Raw genomic sequence first — 24,226 nt, 5'->3', positions numbered from 1 at the left:
TCTGATCACTCCCAAATCATCTGCTTCTTGTTTTTAATAGAGCCCATGTGGTTCATCAATGCCTTTACAGTTGCAAAGCAGGAGGAGGGCACATTCAATATTACAGATCTTGAATGAAGACTGAAGGCATAACTGAGGTTGGGGTAAGCTGCAGCTTGTCTTCATACCCTTGCAGAAGCCTCTGCCAAAGATGCCCAAGCTTATCTCCAAAACAGCAGCACATCACAGGAACACATCACACAACATTCAAGCAGTAAAGCAGAGCTTTCCAAACTTTTCGTGTTGGTGACACACTTTTTAGACATGCATCATTTTGCGAAACAGTCATTCAGTTTTACTAGCAAACCGAAGGTTAAATGAACCCCTTTCCAGCCCCGGGAGGAGCGCGGGGAGCATTCGCACAACACACCTACACACTGCAGCCGACACACTAACGTGTAGCGACACACAGTTTTGAAAGGAAGTGGTTGCTCCATAGGGAAGAACTAGGAGCACTGATGTTGTTGGAGTCAGCGATGCTGCAAATGTGTGTGCGTGTGCGTGGGGATTGCTGTGTTTGCTGGTAGAGGCTGGTCCAAGACATTTTGTTGCCGGAGGCAAAGGGCAAGATGGCACCTCCCTCCCAAGTTCAGAAGGTAATTGGATTGAGAAGGGACTTGAACTCAACACTGGCAACAGGATAGCAGCACACCTGGAGGCTGCTGGCTAGTTTAGGGGGGTGCAGGACAGGCCCTGTGGCACACCTGCTTTTGCCCTCCAACAAAGCAGTGGTCGCACCCGCCTTGCTCAGGGAAAGCTTCCTGGGCAAGGGCGGGTGTAGCAATCTAGTATGACAGCAACAATCACAGAGAACAATGGCTCTTAAAGTGAACCACTTAGTGGGATCAGGTGTTAAACAGGGTTGTGTTATTGCCCCAACTCTATTCATTATTTTCATTCCATGATCCTACGCTTTGTCAAAGGGAAACTCCCCACCGCAGTAGAAATCATATATTAAACAGACGGAAAGCTCTTCAGTCTGAGCAGGCTGAAAGCAAAGAGTAAGGTTACTGTAACTTCCGTCATAGAGCTTCAGTATGTTGATGACAACGTAGTGTGAGCACCCTCAGAGGATGACCTCCAAATCATCCTAAATATCTTTGCAGAAGCTTACGAAAAGCTTGGCCTATCACTCAACATCCAAAACACTAGTGCTGCACCAACAAGTACAAAATAACCCCTCTGCAGCGCCACAAATCTAACTCGATGGTGTAACATTGGAAAATGTCGATCACTTCTCCTACCTAGGCAGTTATCTTTCCACAAGGGCCAACATTGATGCCGAAATCCACCATTGCCTGAGCTCTGCGAGTGCGACTTTCTCCCGATTGAAGTGCAGAGTGTTTGAGGACCGGGACATTCACAAAGCTTTGTTTACAAAGCTATTGTACTGCCAACCTTACTATATGCTTGTGAAACATGGACCACTTATAAACGCCATCTCCAACTCCTCGAAAGATTCCATCAACGGTGTCTCCAAAATTTTTTACACGTCACTTGGGAAGACAGGCAAACTAATATCAGCGTACTAGAAGAAGCAAAGTGCTGAAGCAATGATGCTTCAACATCAACTTCGTTGGACTGGTCATGTTGTGTGGATGCCTGATGATCGTCTTCCAAAGCAACTACTCTATTCCGAACTTAAAAATGGAAAGCGTAATGCTGGTGGTCAACAAAAGAGGTTTAAAGACTGTCTCAAGGCAAATCTTAAAAAATGTAGTATAAACACTACAACTGGGAAACACTGGTCTGCGAGCGCTCCAGTTGGAGAACAGCCTTTACCAAAGGTGTCATGGGCTTTGAAGACACTCGAACACAGGACGCAAGGGAGAAACGTACTAAGAGGAAGGCACGCTTGGCAAATCCTCACCTTGTTCAGCTCCCGACTGGAAACCAATGTCCCCACTGTCGAAGGACGTGTGGAACCAGAATTGGCCTCCACAGTCACTTACGGACTCATTGTTAAAACCGTGTTTATGGAAGACAATCTTATTCGGCTACGAGTGATCACCAAAGAGAAGAGAAATAGAATGTTTGCATGTTAGCTACTTTATTTATTTACGGCCACGATAATTCCGTCTCTGTGGAGAAAAGGCAACTCCTGGCTTCCCTGTGAGCTCCCTGAGGCGACAGAGGTTTTGGCGGGAAGTCCCGAGGAGCCGAGCAAGAGGAAGCAGGCTCGGGCCTGGGCCTCCGGGAACGAGCACCTAGGGGAACTGGGCCGCAGTGAAAGCTGCCCGGCTGGCAAGAGTGGTCGAAGAAGCCGCCGCCGCCCCTTTACGCTATTTGCCTCTCTTCTTCACTGAGGGAGACGGAGGAGGGGAAAAAGAGGCCTTTGCCAGGACCAAAGATGGCGGCGGCCGCGAGAAGGGTAGGCCGGCTGGTCCCGCGGTTGCCCGCAACCAGCATGGCGGCGCCGGCTTCCTGCGTGCCCGTCTCGCCGCGCGGGCTCCGCCCCGCCCGCCGCCGCCTCAGCCTGAGCAGCAGCAGCAAGAGGAGGAGGAGGAGCAGCTCCGGCTCCTGCACGGCTGTGCCGCCGGTGAAGCTCCCAGGCGCGGAGGCTGGGCTGCGGCGGCGGGGATGAGGCGGTGGTAGGCCCGGGTGGAGAGGGCGCCATGTCGGGCCGGGCGAGTGGCGCTGCGGCGGTGGCGGCCCCGGTGCTGCCCGCCGCCGCTTCGCCGGTGGTGGTGGCGGCGGCGGCCAAGGAGAAGCGCTCCTTCAGCAAGCGGCTGCTTTTCCGGGGCCGGGTGGGCGGCGGCGGCGGGTCCGGCACAGGGGGCTCGGGCTCCTCCTCCTCCAGGTCGCTGGGCGGATTCATGAGCCGCGTGCTGAAGACGCTCTCGACGCTCTCCCACCTGGGTACCGAGCACGGGCCCGCCGCCACCACCGCCCGCCACGGACACCCCCCCGGCGGCAGCAGCCTGGGCCGCTGCTTCCAGCCCAGCCCGGAGCCCGAGCCGCCGCCTCCACCGTCGCCGCCGCCGCCTCCGCAGCCTCCCGCCACCCAGGAGCTGATCTCGCCGCCGCCACCGCCGCCGCCGGGCTCCTCGGCGGGGTCGCTGCTGCTGCCGGCCGTGCCCGGCGTGGCGGGGCTGCGCAACCACGGCAACACGTGCTTCATGAACGCCATCCTGCAGTGCCTCAGCAACACCGAGCTCTTCGCCGAGTACCTCGCCCTCGAGCAGTACCGCGCCGCCAACGCCGCAGAAGCCGGGGACGGAGGCAGAGGCGCCGGCGGAGAGGAGGAGGAGGAGGAGGAAGAGGAGGGCGGCGGCGGCGAGAGGGACGTGCCAGCCGTGGCCCCCGCCCGCCCTCCGGAGCCCGCCCCGGACAACTGCAAGGGCGAGGTGACGGAGCAGCTGTCGCACCTAGTGCGGGCCCTCTGGACGCTCGAGTATACGCCGCAGCACAGCCGGGAGTTCAAGGTGAGGGGCTCTCGCGCTCCTCTGCCGGCTCCTAGCAGCCACTCCGCAGGGGAAGCATCTAATCTGGCCAGGGTCCCCTGTTCAGAGGCACCAAGAGCAGCAGCAGGGCCAGTGCATCGAGACCTGCAGCACCTAAAAATAATCATCAGATGCCCTGCTTGCTTGGAAGGCATGCTGCGCTGTGACCTGGGTACTCTTGGCAAAGGTGTCATTCCCTTGGGTTAGACCTGACATTTAGACTGTAAGCTCTTTGGGGCAGGGAGGTGCATTGGTTGTTCTTATGAAGCTCCCTCACTAGCATCGATGGCAGTGTGTTAATGATTTGTGGTGGCTTCCAGAGGTGGTATATTCCAGCTTCACAGGTACAGGTGCTGAGATCTGGCGGTGGAAAAGTGATACCTTTGTGTAATTCCTAGTTCAAGTCATCCCCTTTTGCAACTTAAGATGCCTCTATCAATTAGTACTTGGCATAGATGATTTTTTTTCTTTCTACCTATAGGCTGGCTGAAAGGAAACCTCTGAGCAGATGCAGAGTGCCATTTGTGATAACTGTAGTTTCCCTTCTGTTACAGGGGTGAGCTCTGTGGAGTCTTGACTCATATTAAGACTAGCAGTGAATGAAGAATGGCAGAAAATACTGCTTAGAATCTCCTTCAGGTGTTATCTGCAATTCTTATTGAGTGAGATGAGAGAAACAGTTCTGTTTACATCATTTAAATATGTTACTTGTTGGATCAGCTTCCATAGGAGGGTATAAAGTTTGGAGTTGCACAGAGAATTCTGTCAGACAGAACAGAGGAGGGTCTATTTCCTAGGATCATAAGAGTTGGACTCCCACCTGGCTTAGTTCAGGAAAATTCCTGGCATATGGGTGGCCATCCACTGCTGAAATGCCTCAAGTGCAGGAGAACCCACCAGCACTACCTGTGCTGCTCCCCAACAGCCTTTTGTGTTGCAATATTTCTTTTAATGCTCAGTCAAAATTTGCTTCCTTGCAGTTTCTACCCATCAGTTCTAGTCCTGCTCTGTGGAGCAACAAAGAATGAGTTTGCTCTATCTTCTTCATGGCAGAATGTTCAGGAATTTAGCACTGGTATGATTCATAGTTAAACACGCGTGTTTCTGGTAGTTCATAGATAGTAGCCCTGATTCCCTCTCTGCATAGGAACGTTGGAAGCAGCCCAACGCTGAATTAGGTTATTGGTTCATCTCACTCAATATTGTCTACACTGACTGGCAGTGGCTCTTCTGGGTCTAAGGCAGGAGATGTTCTCAGCCCTACCTGGAGATGCTGGGGGTTGAACTGAAGAGGCCCTTCTGCATGCTAACCAGATGCTCTACCACCTAGCTACAACCTTTCTCCAGTGGCACAGCATCCTCTGCAGGCTTTGGTCTTGCTGTGTAGAGAGATGTGACTAGTGAGTTAGTATATGCCCAAGATCCCCAAAAACTTGTGTGGAAAGATAAGTGTGGTGTGTGTATCAGAGAGAAAGAGACATACATGCTAGTCAGTACTTCTGGCTTATGAATAACACCTGAGCAATGATGCTTCACAGTTGACTCTGACCATATCAAGACCCTGCCTATGACTGTGATGCCTACTCTGCCTCATTTTAATATTGGGTGATGGAAAAACTGCAACTTCACACAGCTCTGTTGTCAACTGTTGTTGTTTTTTTGAGGCAAAGCTGGTGGCTGCCTTGTTAACTCAAATTGGAGACAAGTAATTGTATAGGAACAATTGATCTAGTCTTCTTTCCTATTTACCCTTTTGGTAGATGACAAGCAGTCCTAAGCATGCCTACTCAGAAGTAAACCTTATTTAATTCAATGTGGCTTACTCTTAGTCAAGTGGGGTTAGGAGTTCAGCCTTAGTTAGCAAAGTTCTGGGTTGGAAAATGGTTGGGCTTGGTCAACAGATTAGTCATTTATTTTCTCTTGATTTTTTTTTTCAGGGTGGGGGGCTGCTCTTCCACTTTGTACCCTCTGGTCATGGATGAGGCTTCCTGGCTGCTCAACAAGGGCTGCTTAGAATGGACCTTGCTTCCAGGGTACTGTTTGTTTATGATTTGGTGCTTGGGACAATGAGGAGATTGTTCATTGCTTGTTTTTAATGATTGGATCAGGAGAATATGGAACACTTTTCAGCAGAGCTGCTTCTCTTTTAATCTCATGATGTTGGAAAACAAGTGGGGTGCCAGGTTTCAGGAGGCCACCCGCTGTTTACAAGAGCCAAGAGTCTACTGTTGTGTGCAAGAAAAGAGGGAGTCCGGGTTTGTCCCTAGCAAACTATGAAGTCAAATTGCCATAAACAGTGGATCTAGTGCAGCTATACTGGTTCAAGCTCAACAAGGCGTGTTAATGTTCTCAGTGGATTGCTGAGATTTTGAAAAGGGCGTAACTGTTTGTGTGATAATTGCCATTTTTTGGAGTGAATTGATTCAGTCTTGTTTCAGCAATTTTGATCACCAGTGGAAGAGACTTACTTAAATTATTATTCTAACATTTGTTCTAATTGTTTCAAAAACAACTTTGATCATGTTGTATTTCAGATTTTTCCTTAGAAAGTGTGTTTATTTGTTGTTGCAAAAACGCACTTTCTAGGCACTAGTAGTCGAAATACTTGCACAGATCCCTTATGGGGGAGGAGAACAACTGTGAAATTAATAAAAGAGGAGGAAGCAATGTTGGTTCATTGTGGGCAATGCCTTTATTAAGACCAGCCAAAATGTCATAATATTAAGGGATTAATTACTCTCTACTTCTCGGTACACATGCAAGGGTACTTGTCAATACCTTTTTACTTGAAGATTTATTTGAATAGGTTTGAACATTGAATATTTCCTCCACTTAGTGTGTGCCCTAGCTGCCTACCAGGCAGTTCATGGGTGCAGCCGTTGCAGCATGGAGATTGTAACGTGGCTCACTCTGCCTACAGAATGGCTGCAGGTATCAGCCACTGGCCACTGGGATTATTTATGTTTCTTGCCAGGATGCTCTGGGACCTACTGTGTTAATGGGAAGGCTGTTAAATAAACTGTGTTAAGGGCTCAAGCTGGCCAGTTCCTCCCCTCTTCGACCCTTTTCCCTTTAGCTGACACCATTGACATTCTGTGGCTCAGCTGTCCTCAGCTTTCCAGAGGTCATGGAAGCTCATTGCGCCCTGTTGCTTTATTCTTATAAAACTAATACAATGCAGTTATCCAACCATTACCTTGTTTTTGTTTCCAAACTGATGGGCATGGAAATAACCATCCCGGTCAGATTTAAACAAAACCTACAGATTTCTATCCAAACTGTTCCTTCCTGAAGCTTTAGAATGGCGCCATATTTGACTTGGTGTTTTGAGCAGGAATGGTGACTGTTGTTAGGTTGCCTGGGGAAGAGATAGTTGCTGCTTAGAGCCTGGTGACAACTTAAAGGCTAACATTTTTATGGTAGCCTAAGCTGGTGAAGTGGGCTTTCTGCTTGGTCTTTAAGGAGCCACAAGAGTTTGGGATGTTGGCTGCAGCAGACCAGCATGGCTGCTACTCTGGAAACAGCTGTTTCCAGCTGAGGCTTCACCTTCATGTGATGCTTTACTTTCATAGGATCTTCCTGCTGAAGACGGGGAGCAATTTATTCTTGGAAACTGAACTGAAAGGCAGTTTCTAACCATAAAGGATGGATGAGTGGATGAATGAATAAATAGAGAGGAAAAAAGAGGAAACTGATTTTACTTTATCTCGGGGGAAATAATCTGTCTGGTTTTTCTCCAAAGAGCTGAAACATGGCAGTCATGCTACTAGCCAGGGTGGATAAAAATAATTTTAAAAAAAGTGATAAGATTTTTTCCTTGATAAGCATTTCCCTTTTAAGATTACCCTAATGTAAAATCAAATGTAAATGTAATGTAGACTCAGCTTGTGACACTTAAGAAACTTCATCAAATCTGCTTGTAAAGAAAGAACTGGGAGATGATAGATACCCTTGTTGGTCATTGTGCAGCACAATTGTTCATGCACTTATTAAGGCTTGATTAAAGCTCAGCAGGAAAGCCAGCCTCAGCCTGTGGGCTAGTGCTAGCTGTCTTGGCACTGAAGTGACTCTTTTGTGATTTTCTGTAATTCTGGGTTTCCAGTTTTGGGAGGGGGACAGCAAAGGGAGTATTTCATTTGGAGCAGTTTTGTTACCATAGATTCTATGGTGTCTGCTTTATGTTTATTGTAGCAACTTCAAATATTTAGTGGAGCTTTTAAACTATTAAATATGGTTCACAAGGTCAGAAACTCAACTGGGCATTTGTTGTATCAATGGTGATAGGTCTTATGCAGGGTCCCCACTGGTTTGCTGAAGCTGCATCATAGAAATAGTTACTTCGCTTGAACCAAATACACAAGAAGAAGATGGATGAGAAGAGGTTCATGGCACTGTAAACTTTAAAACTCTTTAAGGTCTTTGTGGCTATAGAATATTGGCACATTGAGCCCTGTTATGTGCTCCAGTCAGTGGCTGGATGCTCGACCACTGCTTTCCTCTCTTTTTGAGGAAGCTGGTTGCCTGTAGTGGTGGAATTTTGCCACTTCCACCTTGAGCAGTTGGTTGTGGGGTGCTTTCCTTCCCAGGAGACGGCGGCTTTAGCTGTGGTTGGGAGGCACATTCTTTCCACACTTCCTTGCCTGCCGGCCTCCTCACTTATGCTGCTGCCCCCCTCCTGCTAGTGTTCCCCACCAGGAGGAGGAAATGGCGGCAGTGATTACGTGGTGAGCCTGGCGGGCTTTAGCACATACCAACATTATATTTCTTCACATGTTACACAACTGCAAGTACCGTATTTTTCGCTCGATAACACGCACCTGACCATAACACGCACATAGTTTTTAGAGGAGGAAAACAAGAAAAAAAAATTCTGAATGAAACAGTGGATGTATCATTTTTGTGCTTCATGCTGCGGCCACAGACATGTGATTTGACGGTGAGTTTGGGGTAGCCCAATGCAAAGATCCTGAGGATCCATGCTTTGTAACCACGTTTTTGCACCATTGCAGCCCCAGGCAACAGTGGGTGCGTGATTTTTTTGGTGCAGGCTGTAGCCATGGACATGCTATGTGATCTGATGGTGAATTTGGGGTGACCCAATGCAAAGATCCTGAGGATCCATCTGGATCCATGCTTTGTAACCACGTTTTTGCACCATTGCAGCCCCAGGAAACAGTGGGTGCATGATTTTTTTGGTGCAGGCTGTAGCCATGGACATACTATGTGATCTGATGGTGAATTTGGGGTGACCCAATGCAAAGATCCTGAGGATCCATGTGGATCCGTGCTTTGTAACCATGTTTTTGCAGCATTGCAGCCCTGTTTTTGCATCAGATCATTGCTATGTGATCTGATGGTGAATTTGGGGTGACTCAATGCAAAGATCCTGAGGATCCATGTGGATCCGTGATTGGAACCACGTTTTAAGTAGGGAGGGAAGGAAAAACATAGAAGCGACAAGGAGAGGGGTGTGCAGAGAAGCAGCTGGCTAAGAATGCAGGAGAGGGGTTTTACCGGAGGGAGGAAAGGAAGGCAAAAGTCCCCCCCCCCAAGCCAACCAGCTCTCTCTCTCTCCCCCCCCCCAACCTGCATGTTGCCTTCGAGTCCCAGACGCACGGAGAGGAATCTGTTTTCCACTCTGCTTGCCTGGAGGGGAGGGGTTTTCTCTGCTCTTTGTTCCGTCTGAGCAAACACAGTAAGGAAACAGAAGCGGGTGGGCAGTAAGACCCTGAGGCAGAATGCAGGAAAGCCGCAGCTTCCTCTTTCCTCCCTTCTCCGGACGATTTGATATTTGCCTGATTTTTGCCTTCACTCACGCTTCTCAGCTCCAGGGACCACACATTCGCTCTATAACACGCACAGACATTTCCCCTTACTTTTTAGGAGAAAAAATCTGCGTGTAATAGAGGGAAAAATACGGTACATCAGGAAACAGAGCTAGAAGCATGGCTTTAGTACTGGGCCTTGTTACCGTAGACCTGTGTGTCTCCTACATGTCCTTTTCATTTTGTGCTGTTCCTCTTGAGAGAAGGAGGGAGGAGAGGATGTGCTGTCCTCCTTGCAAAGGAGTGGAAGCCCCTTTTAAACTGTTCAGGAGAATGCTGCCAAAAAATGGCTTCTCTTTCCATTTCCAGGGTGTCTCTACCCAGTATGGAAAGCTGGATAGCTTATTCTGTTAGGAGGGTAGCTTCTGTATGTCACATGCTGGAGCAAAATGAGAGTCTTGTAGTAATGTAAAGTCTATCTAATTTATTATGTCATGGACTAGAAAGCCTCTGCTATATTAAATTTGTTAGTCTTTCAGGTGCTATTAAGGCTCTCTTGTTGAGCTGGTTTCCTTCTCAGTGTGGCAGGAGCAGGGAAGGAGCGAAGTGCCTGCGGTTGAATAACCATGCACCAGCAACCGCTTGCTCACACTAATCCATAGCTTGTTTTAAATATGGTTTAATGTGATGTGCTAACTAGAACACTATGTAGAAAGCAGACTTGGGAATACGGCTCATTATTTAATTGAATGTTATCATTTTGTAATGAATGGAGTCCCTGAATGAACAATGCAAAACTTAAGTACATGGTCCTGGAAAATGCTTACAGTAATTCTTATTACTGTTACTTCCTTTTCCCATCTACCGTAAATGGCTATCAGGTGTGTGGAATGTCAGGCCCTCCAGATGTTGCTGAACTACAGCTCCCATCATCGCATACCATTGTCCATGCTTGTTGGAGCTGATGGCAACACCTGGAGGGTCAAAGGTTCCCCACGCATAATATAGAATTGTTACTCTGGTTCTGCTCCTCTGGCTTTGTTGAAGTTGGCCAAGCCAAGAGGGTGCACTTGGTTTTTCTGTAGCCAGGTAGCTTTGCAAGGTTGTCAGGAGTAAAATGGGCTTCCCTCTCATAAGTGAGTAGGGCTGTTGAATGAATAAGAATTTTGTTTCCTGTATTGTCATTGTCAAAGTCTGTTTCAAAAGGTTCCTTTTTGCAAGACAAGATTGCTTTAACCTCCCTGTCTTTGTCAGCTATTTCAGTCAGTTGTATTCTGCCTACCTAAACATTTTCTTGGTCTTTTCAGTTGGATACAGAGAAGACTCCAATTCCTGCCCTGAATTTGTCAGTAGCAGCTAAATATGTGCCTCTTTGTACGCCAGAATAAGGGAGATTCCTGTAGCTCTGTGTAATAAGCACATCGGTTTCCTCTTGAATGGCCTTCCTCCATAGGCTGCAGGTGGCTTATGTTTTAAAAGTTCTACATACGGATTTCCCTCCCCCCACCCCCAGTGCAAGTTCTATCATTCTATCTGTGAAACGGAATCAAATAAAGAAATAAACTCCATCACCTGTTTTTAGACCCTTTGAAGTTGAACCCCTTTTTAAAAATGCCCTTCATGATCTTGTTTCATAGAGAGTTCAGAAATGTTTGATCACTGTGTCTAGCTGCATGGGGATCTGCGGATCTGTGGATTGGAGCAAACGGATACCAAAGACCCTAACAACCACTGCAAGTGTCAGCTTAAGTGCTTGACAAGAAGTGGCCCTCCTGGATTTGGATCTTAGAATGCAGGATGAGGTCCTTGTGGATTTTAAACCACACATCCAATGGAGAGGCAAATATGAAACTTAAAGGGCTCATTATCATAAAAAAAACCCGATCATCAATTTTTGTCTCCTCGAGTGCTGAGAGAGGAGGCAAATCTGATTCTGATTTGGGTCATACTTTGTTTTATGTACACTTTTGATTGCTTTCATAGGATTAATTGTATACATTGTCCAGGCATGTTCCTGTGCTTAACAGTTGGCAAATTCTGTGATTGATGGGATTGTTTTGCTTACCAACAGGTTAGCAAACTATTGTTTAGATGTTTCAGTAAACATACTGGTTAATGCAGATTGGGAACTGCAAGCGAAGCAAGTAATTTATTGTTTTAAAGTACCTTTTTTAAAAAAATAGAAAGCAACTTTCTCTAATAGTTTCCTGTCTTGAACGGTCTGTAAACAATGCACAGGGTAAGAGTTCCTGGATTAATAGTGGAAAACTACAGTTCCACCCCAGGGCTCAGGGGTTCTCAGTAAACTCCTGCAAATATTCTATAGTAGGATGTAAAGTTTATCTTGCAATCTTTAGGCAGGTAGCAGTGGAAGTGTGTAGCTTGTCAGGGTTGACCCCAAAAATTCTGCTTTCCAAGGGGAACTGGCCGTGCCTGCCCTCCACCTGAGAGCAGCAGGCCTGCACCTACCAGCCTACTCTTGCCTAATGGTAGGGCTGGTCTTGGGGTTGTAGCAGAATGATACAAGACTGACAGTGCCATCCTGTGCTTCATGTGGGATCCTGCAATGGTTTAACAGTTTGAGGCTCTCTTTGTTGTTGCCTGTTGTTCTTCCCTTTGCTGTTTGGGCACCTTAGTCGTGCCGCCGCCAGTGTACCTCATCCTGCTTTCCCAGGCAGGAAGGCAGAGGGGTTTCCTGTTTTGCCATCAAGGAGCTTGGGTATCTTGGCCAAGCATCAGCCAAGGATGCCCCCCCTGGGGCAGTGGTGTGCTGCTGGTTTTACATGGCATGTTCTCCAGGTATTCTGAGAACACAGCAGCCTACCCGCACTCTGCCTCAGAGTTGGAGAGGGAAAGGGACTGCCACAGAGTTGCCAGGGCTGTTGCTTCCCACCTCTGCAACTCTTGTGTTCTTATGTATTTTAATTACAGTGGTACCTCAGGTTACATACGCTTCATGTTACAGACGCTTCAGGTTACAGACTCCGCTAACCAAGAAATAGTGCTTCAGATTAAGAACTTTGCTTCAGGATGAGAACAGAAATTGTGCTCCAGTGGTGCAGCAGCAGCAGGAGGAGGAGGCCCCATTAGCTAAAGTAGTGCTTCAGGTTAAGAACAGTTTCAGGTTAAGAACAGACCTCCGGAACGAATTAAGTACTTAACCCGAGGTACCACTATACTGTTTTTAACTGGATTTTTTTTTATTGCTGATGTTTTGTAACATTGTTTTTAAATGTTGCAAGCGGCCTTGAATCCCAAAGTGGGAGAAAATGCGGGATATAAATAATAATGCAGTAACATCAAAGCTGAGAAGGAGACTCAGCTTGTGACTGCAGCTCCCTTGCCTGAGTGAATGTGGTAGACAGAGTTGTAGGTGCTTGAGATCCTGACAGTCTCCTTGAGGAGGCACAAGCATCTGGGACTTTATGCTAGATTAGCTTGGAAGTGGTCAGGATTTGAGGGTCGTCATGGGGAGGGTCAGGACTTAGTCAGGATCCTAAGCTGCCTCAGATGTTGTCTCTGCCCTGCCAGTGAGTGAATATGAGGCTGGCAAAAGAGGTGGCATAAGCTGAAGTATTTCCTCTGTGGAGAGACAGAAAATGCTGACTCCTGACCACCCACACCTCATTGCTGCTCCGCCGAGCAGTTTGCAGGGGGGCAACTGCTGCTCTGACTTAGATGGGGCTGGTTTAGTTAAGTTGTGCCTGTAGATCTTTCCCTCCTTCTTGGGTTGGATATGTTGAGAGTTAAAATGCTTTTTATGCTTTCACACGGTACACAGCATTTATGGTTTTTAAGGCAGTGCAAAAACAGAGGGGAATTGGTGCTATTTTAATAGATACGGCAAATGTACAACTTCAGGGATGTGCAATAAACATGAAACTACTTGTGGTAGCGGTGGATTCCAGATTCATGTTTGCTTAGACTCCCTAAAAACTTGATATTGATATCTAGGGTATTTCACTATTTCCTGCTTTCCATGCAATTTATACAAAATCTCTTGGATTGCTTCAGTTAACGCTAGTGGTTATACTTTCTGCTTAAAGCTAAATAAAAAACACAAACCCATAACTACCTGAGATACATTGTGTGGAGCAAGAGTTATGTGCAGAATGCAAGTTAACTTCATCCGGCGACCTTGCTGACAAAGCAGAAAGGGGGGGTGTACAAGGGTCTGAAGGGGACTTGATCATGTTACATGTTTAGGAATGGGGCCTTATCCTGCTCTCCTTTGCTCATTCCCACTTTTTGGCAGACACTGCTTGGCGAGGCCTGTGCTTATTCCCGAGTTCCAATTAATTGCCAAGGAGCCAGTGTGATTTCCATCAACATTTGCATCTCTTGACTAGACAGCCTTTCCTGCTTGTTGGGGTAGACAGAGGCAGTTTTTCTGTTGGGTTCTTAAGGTTAAACTGCCTGTGTGAATGCACCCCGTTGTGATTTCCTTCTTCTCCTTTGAGTGTTACCAGATCTGTTCCTTGCAGCCGGCCTCTTCTGACTGCTCAGCATTTTTCTGCATGAGCAGTGCTACCTTCCCCCTCTTGTTTGTGGCTCTGTGGCAGCACAAGGCTTTTTTCTGCCCATCAGTCCTCTTTCCTCACTGAGAAATGTGGGATGGTGACAAGCACTTACTGTGTATTCAGGAGGGGAAGCTCTGTGGTGCCTTTTGCCGTCTCCTTCCAGCTTGAGCTGCTGCCTGCCCCTGTGGCTAAGCAGCGGGTGCCACAATTGGGCCGGGTGGGATTTTTCAGAGCTGCCTGAGGATTTTCCAGCAAAATAACAAGAAGGGGGAATATCTAGGTTGCCTGGTGGTTCTGAAAATCCCTCTGCACCCGCCGCCTTAAATCTCCTCGGCTGACCTACATTATGGCTTGCTATTCTACCTGCTTGAGTGAGCCCATGGCTATACTATTATGCCTGATTTCATGCTTACAAAAGCCATCTGTCTGTCCTTCAGCAGAGGTCCCTAGGGTGGGAGCCGTTTTCACCCGGGGTGTGGTGGTGCTTTACATGGGAGATGGCTTCTTTTTAATAATCTTTTATATTTATATCATAGTGGTTCCTCTTGTTTTGCAGTTGTAAGCCTCCTGGGGTGTTGAGCCAGACTAAAATTGAGGATGGATTCTTGCCAGGGAAGCCATAAACTCAATCAATACAGTGACAAAATCTTCAAATTCCATTTTGTCTGTGTACTTAAGTAATGCCGGTCACTGTGTCCGTGCTCCAGGATGGGGGTGGTGCAGGGAGGAGTCTCCCTGTATCAATTCCTTTGTGAGTGTGGCATTTGAGCAGGGTTCAAAGCTGATTGCCCTGAGTTAGTTACTCCCATGGAAAGATAGCTCAGCTGGTTGAGGTGTGGTGCTGATAACACCAAGGTTGCGGATTCGATCTCCTCTCCTCATTGTCATCTGAGCACAAGAGTTTCTGGATTATCATTTCGCTGAATGCATACCGTGCTGAATGTTGAGTGGTTGGCAAAACAGCATCGACTACAGCCTTCTTTTGCAGTCTAACTTGTTGTAGCTGAAACAAGATTTGGTGTAGGCCTTCCACCCAAGGCTGTTTTACTTTGATGTTGAACCAGCAGGGGGTAGTACACGCAAACAATGTATTCCACTATCAGTCTTAAGTTGTTGGGGGCTTTGTCTTTAGTGGCTTACTGGACCAGTTTCAAGAAGGACCAGATCCATGGGAAGTTTTCCTGTCCTTATGGTCTGTGTGATCCAATACTTGAACGCTTGATCAGTAGACAGATCCATTATGACACTGTCAGTCAATGAAGAGGCTCTCCAGTTGTGAGTTTGGTTAATGAAGAATCAATGTCCAGTTCTGTAGCAGTGTCTTAACATCTTGTCAATGTTACCTGTCCACTTGCTGTTAGAAAAGGTATTTCCATTTAGTGCTGGATCAACTGTCACAGGGTAACTCGTTGGTGTGGAGGGCACAAACCAACCTGATCAGCTTACAACCAAGCTTGATCTCTACCCAGTGAATGGTACTACCCTCTGAGCCAGTTTTAAGATTTGTAGAATCACCTTCAGTGGCCTTCAGGCTCTTATCAATGCTGCTCTTCTTAATGAAATCTACAAAATTATTAGCAAAAACTCCAGCCTTTTTCCAGTGTGAAGTGGTAGAGATATCTTCCACCTGGCTCACTGCACACATATTAATTCTGTTCTGAGATGATGCTTGGGAACCACTGATCTGAATTGTCTGCTTTGAGTGTAACTTTAGTTGTATCTTCCTGGCTGTCATAGAAGATGCTGTCAATTTCATCCTTCTGACAAAGGTAATCAGATTCCTGATCCAGGGATTTCATAACTTTTTCTTGGCCCTCTTGACTTTACTGTGATCAAGTCTCTTGTCTTCAGTGATCAAGCCAGCATCCAGAAAGGTGGCAGTGGTGAGGGCAGCTGTGGCACAAAGGCCAACACCCTATCCGATGTTCTACATAGCAACATTATGTATTTCTAATGTGTTGTACTCTGACTTTTTATTTGAAGTGGAAGTCGTACTTGTTTTTCTTAATGTCAACTCATAACTTCCACCATTTCCATCTTGGGCATCTTCATTTTCACTAGCAGAGAAAATTATTTCATGTCATGGTATTCAAGCATCCTACTTACTTCACTGCTTATATTCAGCAAGTCTTCTTCTCTCATCTTCTTGCCGCTTCTGCTTTGTGACTTGTCTGTTATGCTCAGGCAGATCTGGCAAGACAGTCTGATGTGGCCCAATCAAACCAGTATTCTCTCTCTGACCTTTAATGAAAGCAAGTTCCTTCCCAGGGATCTTCATCTCCATAGGGCATGTACAGTTAACGTGAGCTTACACTTGCAATTGAGGATATCAAAAAGCTTGTCAAGTTTTGTTTTTTTGTTTTTTATAAAATATTTATTGAAATTTTACAAAAACATAAAAGAAATAAGAAAGGAAAAAGATAAAAAAAAGAAAGCATACAAAAATACATAAAAAATAAAAATAAAAATACAAAGTACAAAAAACAAATAGATACAAAAGAGTTAAAAACAAATCCATTTTTTGTAACTTTAAACTCATTAGCTTGTTTCCTTGACTTCCTCACACCTCCCCTTTTTGGATTCCCATTTAAATAATCAAATCAGCAAATCCTTACCCTCTTTCGTTTATCTTAACTATATCTTAGCATATTATAACTCTATATTTTCATCCATTATCAACTCATTTTTGCATATTCTCATTAACTTTGTTGCTAATGCCTCTTGTTTTCAATCCAACATCATTTTTAACATTCATTAATTTTACAGTGTTTCTGAAGATAGTCTTTAAATTTCTTCCAATCTTCTTCCACCAACTCTTCTCCCAGGTCTCGGATTCTGCCAGTCATTTCCGCTAATTCCATATAGTCCATCACCTTCATCTGCCACTCTTCCAGGGTGGGTAAATCTTGAGTCTTCCAATACTTTGCAATGAGTATTCTTGCTGCTGTTGTTGCATACATGAAGAAAGTTCTGTCCTTCTTTGGCACCAATTGGCCGACTATGCCCAGGAGAAAGGCCTCTGGTTTCTTCAGGAAGGTATATTTAAATACCTTTTTCATTTCATTATAGATCATCTCCCAGAAAGCCTTAATCTTTGGGCACGTCCACCAAAGGTGAAAGAATGTACCTTCATTTTCTTTACATTTCCAACATTTGTTATCGGGCAAATGATATATTTTTGCAAGCTTGACTGGTGTCATGTGCCACCTGTATATCATTTTCATAATATTCTCTCTTAAGGCATTACATGCCGTAAATTTCATACCTGTGGTCCACAACTGTTCCCAGTCAGCAAACATAATGTTATGTCCAACATCCTGTGCCCATTTTATCATAGCAGATTTTACCGTTTCATCCTGAGTATTCCATTTCAACAGCAAGTTATACATTCTTGATAGTATCTTAGTTTTGGGATCTAACAGTTCTGTTTCCAATTTTGATTTTTCCACCTGGAAGCCAATTTTCTTGTCCAGATTGTAAGCCTCCCTTATTTGATAATAATGAAGCCAATCTCGCACTTTATCTTTAAGTTTCTCAGAACTCTGCAGTTTCAGTTTTTCTCCTTCTTGTTCCAAAATCTCCCAATATTTTGGCCATTTGGCCTCCATATTGAGCTTTTTCTGAGCCTTCGCTTCCATCGGTGACAACCACCTTGGGGTTTTATTTTCAAGTAAGTCTTTGTATCTTATCCAGACATTAAACAATGCTTTCCTGACAATATGGTTTTTAAATGCTTTATGTGCTTTAACCTTGTCATACCACAGATATGCATGCCGCCCAAAAACATTATTGAAACCTTCTAAATCCAAAATGTCTGTGTTCTCAAGAAGCAGCCATTCTTTCAGCCAGCAAAATGCTGCTGATTCATAATAAAGTTTAAGGTCTGGCAGGACAAATCCACCTCTTTCCTTTGCATCAGTTAATATTTTAAATTTTATTCTGGGCTTCTTGCCCTGCCAGACAAATCTAGAAATAACTCTCTGCCACTTCTTGAAGCAGTCCATTTTGTCCAAAATTTGCAATGATTGAAACAAAAATAAAATTCTTGGCAATACCGTATTTTTCGCACCATAGGGCGCACCGGACCATAGGGCGCACCCAGTTTTTAGGGGGGGGGGGGAAATCAAGAAAAAAAATTTCCCCCCCCCAGCCCCAAAGAGCAGCGTACAGGCTTCACACAACCTCTCCTTGCGGAGGGGTTGCGCGCAGCTATGGAAGAAGGCAAGACAGTGAGCGGGATGGATCCCGCTCGCTGTTTTGGCTTCCCCTTTAGCCCCGTGCAGCCTCTCCTTGCCAGGAGACGCTGCGCAGGGCTAAAGAATCCATAGCCCCGTGCAGCCTCTCCTTGCGGATGGGTTGCGCGCAGCTATGGAAGAAGGCAAGGCAGCGAGCGGGATGTATCCCGCTCGCTGTTTTGGTTTCCCCTTTAGCCCCGTGCAGCCTCTCCTTGCTGGGAGACGCTGCGCAGGGCTAAAGAACCCATAGCCCCGTGCAGCCTCTCCTTGCGGAGGGGTTGCGCGCAGCTATGGAAGAAGGCAAGGCAGCGAGCGGGATGGATCCCGCTCGCTGTTTTGTCTTCCCCTTTAGCCCCGTGCAGCCTCTCCTTGCCGAGAGACGCTGCGCAGGGCTAAAGAATCCATAGCCCCGTGCAGCCTCTCTTTGCGGAGGGGTTGCGCGCAGCTATGGAAGAAGGCAAGGCAGCGAGCGGGATGGATCCCGCTCGCTGTTTTAGCTTCCCCTTTAGCCCCGTGCAGCCTCTCCTTGCCGGGAGACGCTGTGCAGGGCTAAAGAAGCCATAGCCCCGTGCAGCCTCTCCCTGCCGGAGGGGTTGCGCGCGGCTATGGCACAAGCCTGCATTCGCTCCATAGGATGCACACACATTTCCCCTCAATTTTTGGAGGGGAAAAACTGCGTCCAATAGAGCGAAAAATACGGTACATTCATCTTTATAGCAGCAATACGGCCTAGCAAGGAAAGCTTCAAATTTGACCATATATCTAGATCCTTTTTCACTTCTGACCAACATTTTTCATAATTATCTTTAAATAAATTTAAGTTCTTAGCGGTCATGTTAACCCCCAGGTATTTTACTTTCTTAACCAATGTTAAGCCTGTCTCCTTCTGAAACCTCTCTTTCTCAATCGGTGTTAGATTTTTCTCGAGAACCTTAGTTTTTAACTTGTTCAGCTTAAATCCTGCCACTTGACCAAATTCTTGAATCAGTTCCAATACTCTTTTAGTACTAGATTCTGGCTCCTGTAATGTCAATACTAAGTCATCTGCAAAAGCTTTCAATTTGTACTGTTTGGCTCCGACCTATATACCTTTAACCAGTTGGTCCCTTCTGATCATATTTAGCAAAACCTCCAGGACCGAAATAAAAAGCAATGGGGAAATTGGGCAGCCTTGTCGTGTTCCTTTCTCTATCTTAAATTCCTCTGTCACCACGTTGTTAACAATTAGTTTAGCCTTTTGTTCTGAATAAATTGCACCTATACCATTTTCAAAACCTTGACCAACCCCCACCCCCTGAAGATTTTTCTTCATAAAACTCCAAGAAATATTGTCAAAAGCTTTCTCCGCATCTACGAATATTAAAACTGCTTTAGTATTAATGTTCACTTGCAGTTTTTCCAAAATGTTAATTATGTTTCTCGTGTTATCAGACAGGTGTCTACCCGGGAGAAAGCCCGCTTGGTCTTTATGTATCTCTTCCACTAATACTTTTTTAAATCTTTTAGCCAAAGTATCTGCAAAAATTTTGTAATCCACGTTAAGCAGGGATATGGGGCGGTAGTTCTTAAGTTGTGTCTTTTCAGACTCAGTTTTCGGTATAAGTGTAATGTAAGCTTCCTTCCGCGACTCTGGTGCTTTTTTCCCCTCCAAAATTTCATTACAAACTTCCTTTAGTGGTTGAATTATCCAATCTTTCAAAGATCTATAGTATTTTGAAGTTAACCCATCCGGCCCTGGAGATTTGCCCAGCTGCATATTCTGGATGGCACCTTCTACCTCCTGTTCTGTTATTTTATAGTTCAACGTTGACTTGTTTTCTTGAGAGATTTTTTGTAATCCATTTGTTTTTAAAAATTGATCTATATCAATCTCTTTCTGTGGCCCTTGTGTATATAACTGTTTAAAGTACCTCTGGATTTCCACTTTTCTAGTCTTAGGAGCCAGTCCTCTAGTTATCCAGATTTGGTCAATTCTTGTCCATGTCATTTTGGCTTCAGAGAAGAATGTTCCCTCTCTACCCAAGGGATTCTTTGTTCTCCAAATGTCAATTAAGTCCATATTGTCAGTCATCTCAAAAAAGGTTTTTGGTAGTCTGCCGTCCTTAGTGACTACCTGTCTCTGTGCCTTGTCCATATTGGTAGATACCACTCCATTCATATCTCCCATCATGATGATGTTGTAGTCCAAATAGTCCAGCAATGTCTCATGCAACTTTTTAAAAAATTCAGATTTCCCCTCATTTGGTGCATAAACTCCTACTATCAAAAATTTCTCTCCTTGTATTTGAATTTCAATTGCCACAAATCTTCCTTGATCATCTTTAAAAATAAATTTCGGTGATAGGCTCTCTTTTGCATAAATCACTACTCCTCTTTTTTTAACCTTATCCGATGAAATAAACTCTTGGCCCAATCTTTTATTGATCAATACTTTTCTATGTAGCCTTATCACATGTGTTTCCTGTAAACAAATCAAGTCCAATTGTTCCTTTTTCAATAAATGAAAGACTTTTTTCCTTTTCTGCGGGGAGTTAAAACCATTAATGTTCCAACTTAATAGTTGCAGAGCCATGGCGTGATTATTTTGCTTTTCCTCCAACTGCACCCAGTAATTGTTCTTGTTCTGTCGGTGGTATCACTTTCTCTGAGTTGTCCAATCCAAAGGGTAGTGATGCTATGTCTAGTATTCCTGGTTTTAGTGCTCTTGGCTCTTCTCCAGATTCTTTCTGCAGGTCTTCTCCGTGATCTTTCAAAAATCTTTCTTTATCATCCACTGATCTTATTTTTATCTTTCGTCCTTTGAAACTAAAAGATAGGCCTTGGGGGAATTCCCACCTGAAAACAATTCTATTGCTTCTCAACAGGACAACCAGATCTCCGTAGTTAGATCTAAGATCCAGAAGGTATTTCGGAATGTCTTTAAATATCTCCACTCTTGATTGATGTATTTCCAAGGTCTTCTGAAAATGCAGACTCAATATTTTATCCCTCTCCTCTTTTGTTCGGAGGGTAATCAAACAGTCTCTCACCCTGTTCTTTTCCCCCCCTCTTCCAAGCCTGAAAGCACTTACTATCTTAAAATCTTGATTCTCTAAATCTAGATTCCAAAAGCCTGCAAATTCCTGCATAAGAAAGTCACTTAGTTTGTCTTTCTCAAGTTCAGGTACGGCCCTGATCCTTAAATTTGTTTGTTTTTCCTTCAATTCAATCATAGACAACATCGACCTGTGGTCCTCAAGTTGCCTACATATCGGTGGTATCTTCTCCTCTACAGCCACTGCTTTTTCCTTTGCTTCTTCAGCTGTCTTTCGGGTCAAAGTAGATTCCTGTAGCAATTTCTCAATAGATTCTGTGTTAGTGTTCACCTTCTGTCCCAGGTTGTTAATGCTTGTAGTGTTTTGGTCAATTTTAGTTGTTGCTTCAGCTACTTGTTTACTTAGTTTTTCCAAAGATTCATTAATTTTACCTGATGCCAAAGCTAAAACATCTTCAGATGCCATTCCTTTTGACTTAGCTTGAACAGATGCTGCCCCTGGTGGTACAGAAGGGCCAGATGCTGATGCTCTTCGCTGCTGCCACGATTTACCAGACCTTGTTTTTTTTTCTTGAAGCGAGTCTGCCATAACACTTTATCTGAAGCTCAAGGTCGATCCCACGGCCGGAGTTTGTTTTGAAATGGAAAATTCCCCTGGCCAGTTTAAAGTGGAAAATTCCCTGGCCAGTTGTAACAATTTCAAAGTTCCTCTAGGGGGACACAGTAACAGTCAATACTTGTTGCATTAATATAACTCTGCCAAGTCCCCCATTTAACAAAATAAGCAACAGTTTCAATTTCAATTAATTTGCAGTTACCTTAAAGTCCGGAGAAACCAGTCAAAAACAAAGTATCTCTCTTGCAGAGTTAGCTGTCAAAAAGTTTCATTGTCCATAAACAGCGCGATTCACAATGCGGCAATCTTATTGCCCATTTGACAGCCCGTTCCCAGGCATTAAGCGGTGGTCTTTGTTTCCTTTCCTCTCTTTTTGCAGGAAAAAATACTTCTCCCTTTTCCCTCCCCTCTCCTGCAGCTCAGGGAGGGAGATCTCTTGTATTGATGTTAGGAATAAGTCCTTTTCAAACAATTTTCCAAGTCTTAGCTTAGGAGTTCTTTGCTTTAATCTGTTTACAAGAAACGGAAGGCGGACTTCCTGTTTAAGCCTTCCCGCTTCGGTGCCAAATTAGAACTTTTTCTTCCCTTATTTTCAAATCTTTAGCTTTAACCTACTCACGGGTAGTTGTTTTGATAGCCGAATTGTCACAGGAAAATAGTCAGCGCTCTCCGGCAACAGCTGTGTGGCTTCACTCCACGGAAGAAGCAATTAACTCTCAGCAGCGCGCCGCTCACCCCGTTTCGCTCCGGAGCCCGTAACTGGGTTCCTTTGCAAATTGGGGGGGCGCTGAAGGTGCCCGCCAAGTCCCACGGTCACAGGCTTCACCTGCCTGTGGTTTTTTGAAGGGTCCCCGCTTCGCCATAGCGGCAGGACCCGATTTCCGCAGAGCTGAATCCCTCAAAGTTAGAGGGAATCCGCCATTACCGATGGCCATTACCCCGGAAGCCATTGTGGCTAGTAGCCCTTGGTAGCTTTATCCTCCTCCATGAATTTATCTCACCCTCTTAAAGTAATCCAATTTGGACATCATCACTGCCTCTTGTGGGAGTGACTTCCATACTTTAACTATGTGTTGCATGAAGAAATTGTTTATTTTGTAGCCAAGGTTCCTCACACCTGCTTTAGGGGAAGTGTTTCCCCATCTAGAACTGCCTAAACACAGTCTTCCTGAGCAGACAAAGCACCCACCAATAGTGCCTCCATCTTGTCCAGATTGAATTTCAGCTTATTGGCCTTTGCCCAGCTTCTCACTGATGTCAGACACCAGTTCAGCGTTTCCACTGCTTTACCTGACTTAGATGAAAATGAGAAGTAGAGTTTGGTGTCATCTGTGTATTGATGAAACCCTTCTTTGCAGTCCCTGGATGACCCCACAGTTTCATGTAAACATGGAAGAAGATTGGGATGGGATGTGTGTGTAGAAGGAAGACAGAGCCCTTCAGGACCTCTTAGTGCAAGTGTCATGGGGCTCAAGAACAGTCACCAGGCATCTGATTCTGATGTGAAGACCCACCCAGAAGAGTACAATGGTCAAAACCTTATGAGAGATCCAGAAGGACTAACAGGGTTACTCACCCTCTGTCCTCTTCCATCAGTGTGACAGGCAGTTTGAGAACCAAAAGCAGGCCTGAAACTGGATTTAAATGAGTCTAGGTTGGGCCCTTAATCTTTGCAGGGATAGAGGAACAATTTGTGTGGTTGCCAAAAGAGGCTGATCAAACTGCTTGGTTTCCATAGGGCTCCTGGGCTTTCCTTGGCAGGTGATCCTCTTGAAGTCCTAATTGACCTCTGGAATGGGGGTGGGGTAGAGGATGACCCATACAGTGGACACAGTTGCCCCTGAGCATCCTCCCCTGCTTTTTACAGCCAAATAAGATTAATTGTCCCAATAAAAGAAGGAAACAGGAGAGACAACTGCTGGAGCAATGTTGGAGGAAGACTTCCATCTACATGAGCCCCAGGAGCAGCTCTCCCCTCCTGTGATTGCCAGCAGCTGGTTTTCAGAGGTACATTACCTCTGACAGTGGAGGTAGAATGTAGCCATTGTGGCTAGTAGCCAATGAAAGAGCCTGGGTACTCTTTGTGCTTTGCCTTTCCTCTGCAAAGAGGTCACTCCTGGGATCAAGTCATGGCTGCTTCTTGAGGCCAGGCAGCTGCTTTTAGATCTGGTCTTCTTTGGGGATAAACTTAGGTTTTCAGCACAGTGGGTTAGGCAGCACAGCTCCAGGAACTTGGTATAAGTGTTGGGAAGCAAGTGTTGTGTTGGTATTAGCAAGCTTTGCTGTGAGAGTGTCGCTGCACGCTGGTATCTCCAAAAGCAAATGGAACAACTCAGAGATTGCCAAAGAATAGGAGGCCAACAGAAATCGATGCATTTCAGCAACTGTGGCTGGATGTTGCTGTGCCAAACTGGCCTAAAAGCTTTTGCTAATGAGAGCTGTGATCTCTGAGGGGATCTCTGAGCTATAGCTGATGTCACCTATCCTGGCCACATGGTAGTTTGGCAGCCAAAGCATAGCCGTTAGTCTCCTAGTTGTGCACAGTTGATACTTGACTAAAATCTGGTCACTGGC

The 24,226-nt window shown here is 45.5% G+C and overlaps 1 protein-coding gene across 1 annotated transcript in view; it reads left to right on the top strand.

Annotated features, from left to right (window-relative positions):
* The first annotated feature begins 2,538 nt into the window (after positions 1-2,538).
* USP31 (ubiquitin specific peptidase 31) overlaps positions 2,539-24,226 on the top strand; it is a 44,235-nt gene continuing 22,547 nt past the window's right edge. Inside the window, exon 1 of the mRNA XM_083585986.1 lies at positions 2,539-3,464. Coding sequence (XP_083442112.1) covers positions 2,655-3,464 — 810 coding nt within the window. The 5' untranslated portion in view covers positions 2,539-2,654. The remainder of the gene's footprint in view (positions 3,465-24,226) is intronic.

Source organism: Podarcis filfolensis, assembly GCF_964270895.1.
Source record: "Podarcis filfolensis genome assembly, chromosome: 14".
Taxonomy (NCBI): domain Eukaryota; kingdom Metazoa; phylum Chordata; class Lepidosauria; order Squamata; family Lacertidae; genus Podarcis; species Podarcis filfolensis.
The sequence above is the reverse complement of the archived record's forward strand: the minus strand, read 5'-3'. Positions and strand labels throughout refer to the sequence as shown.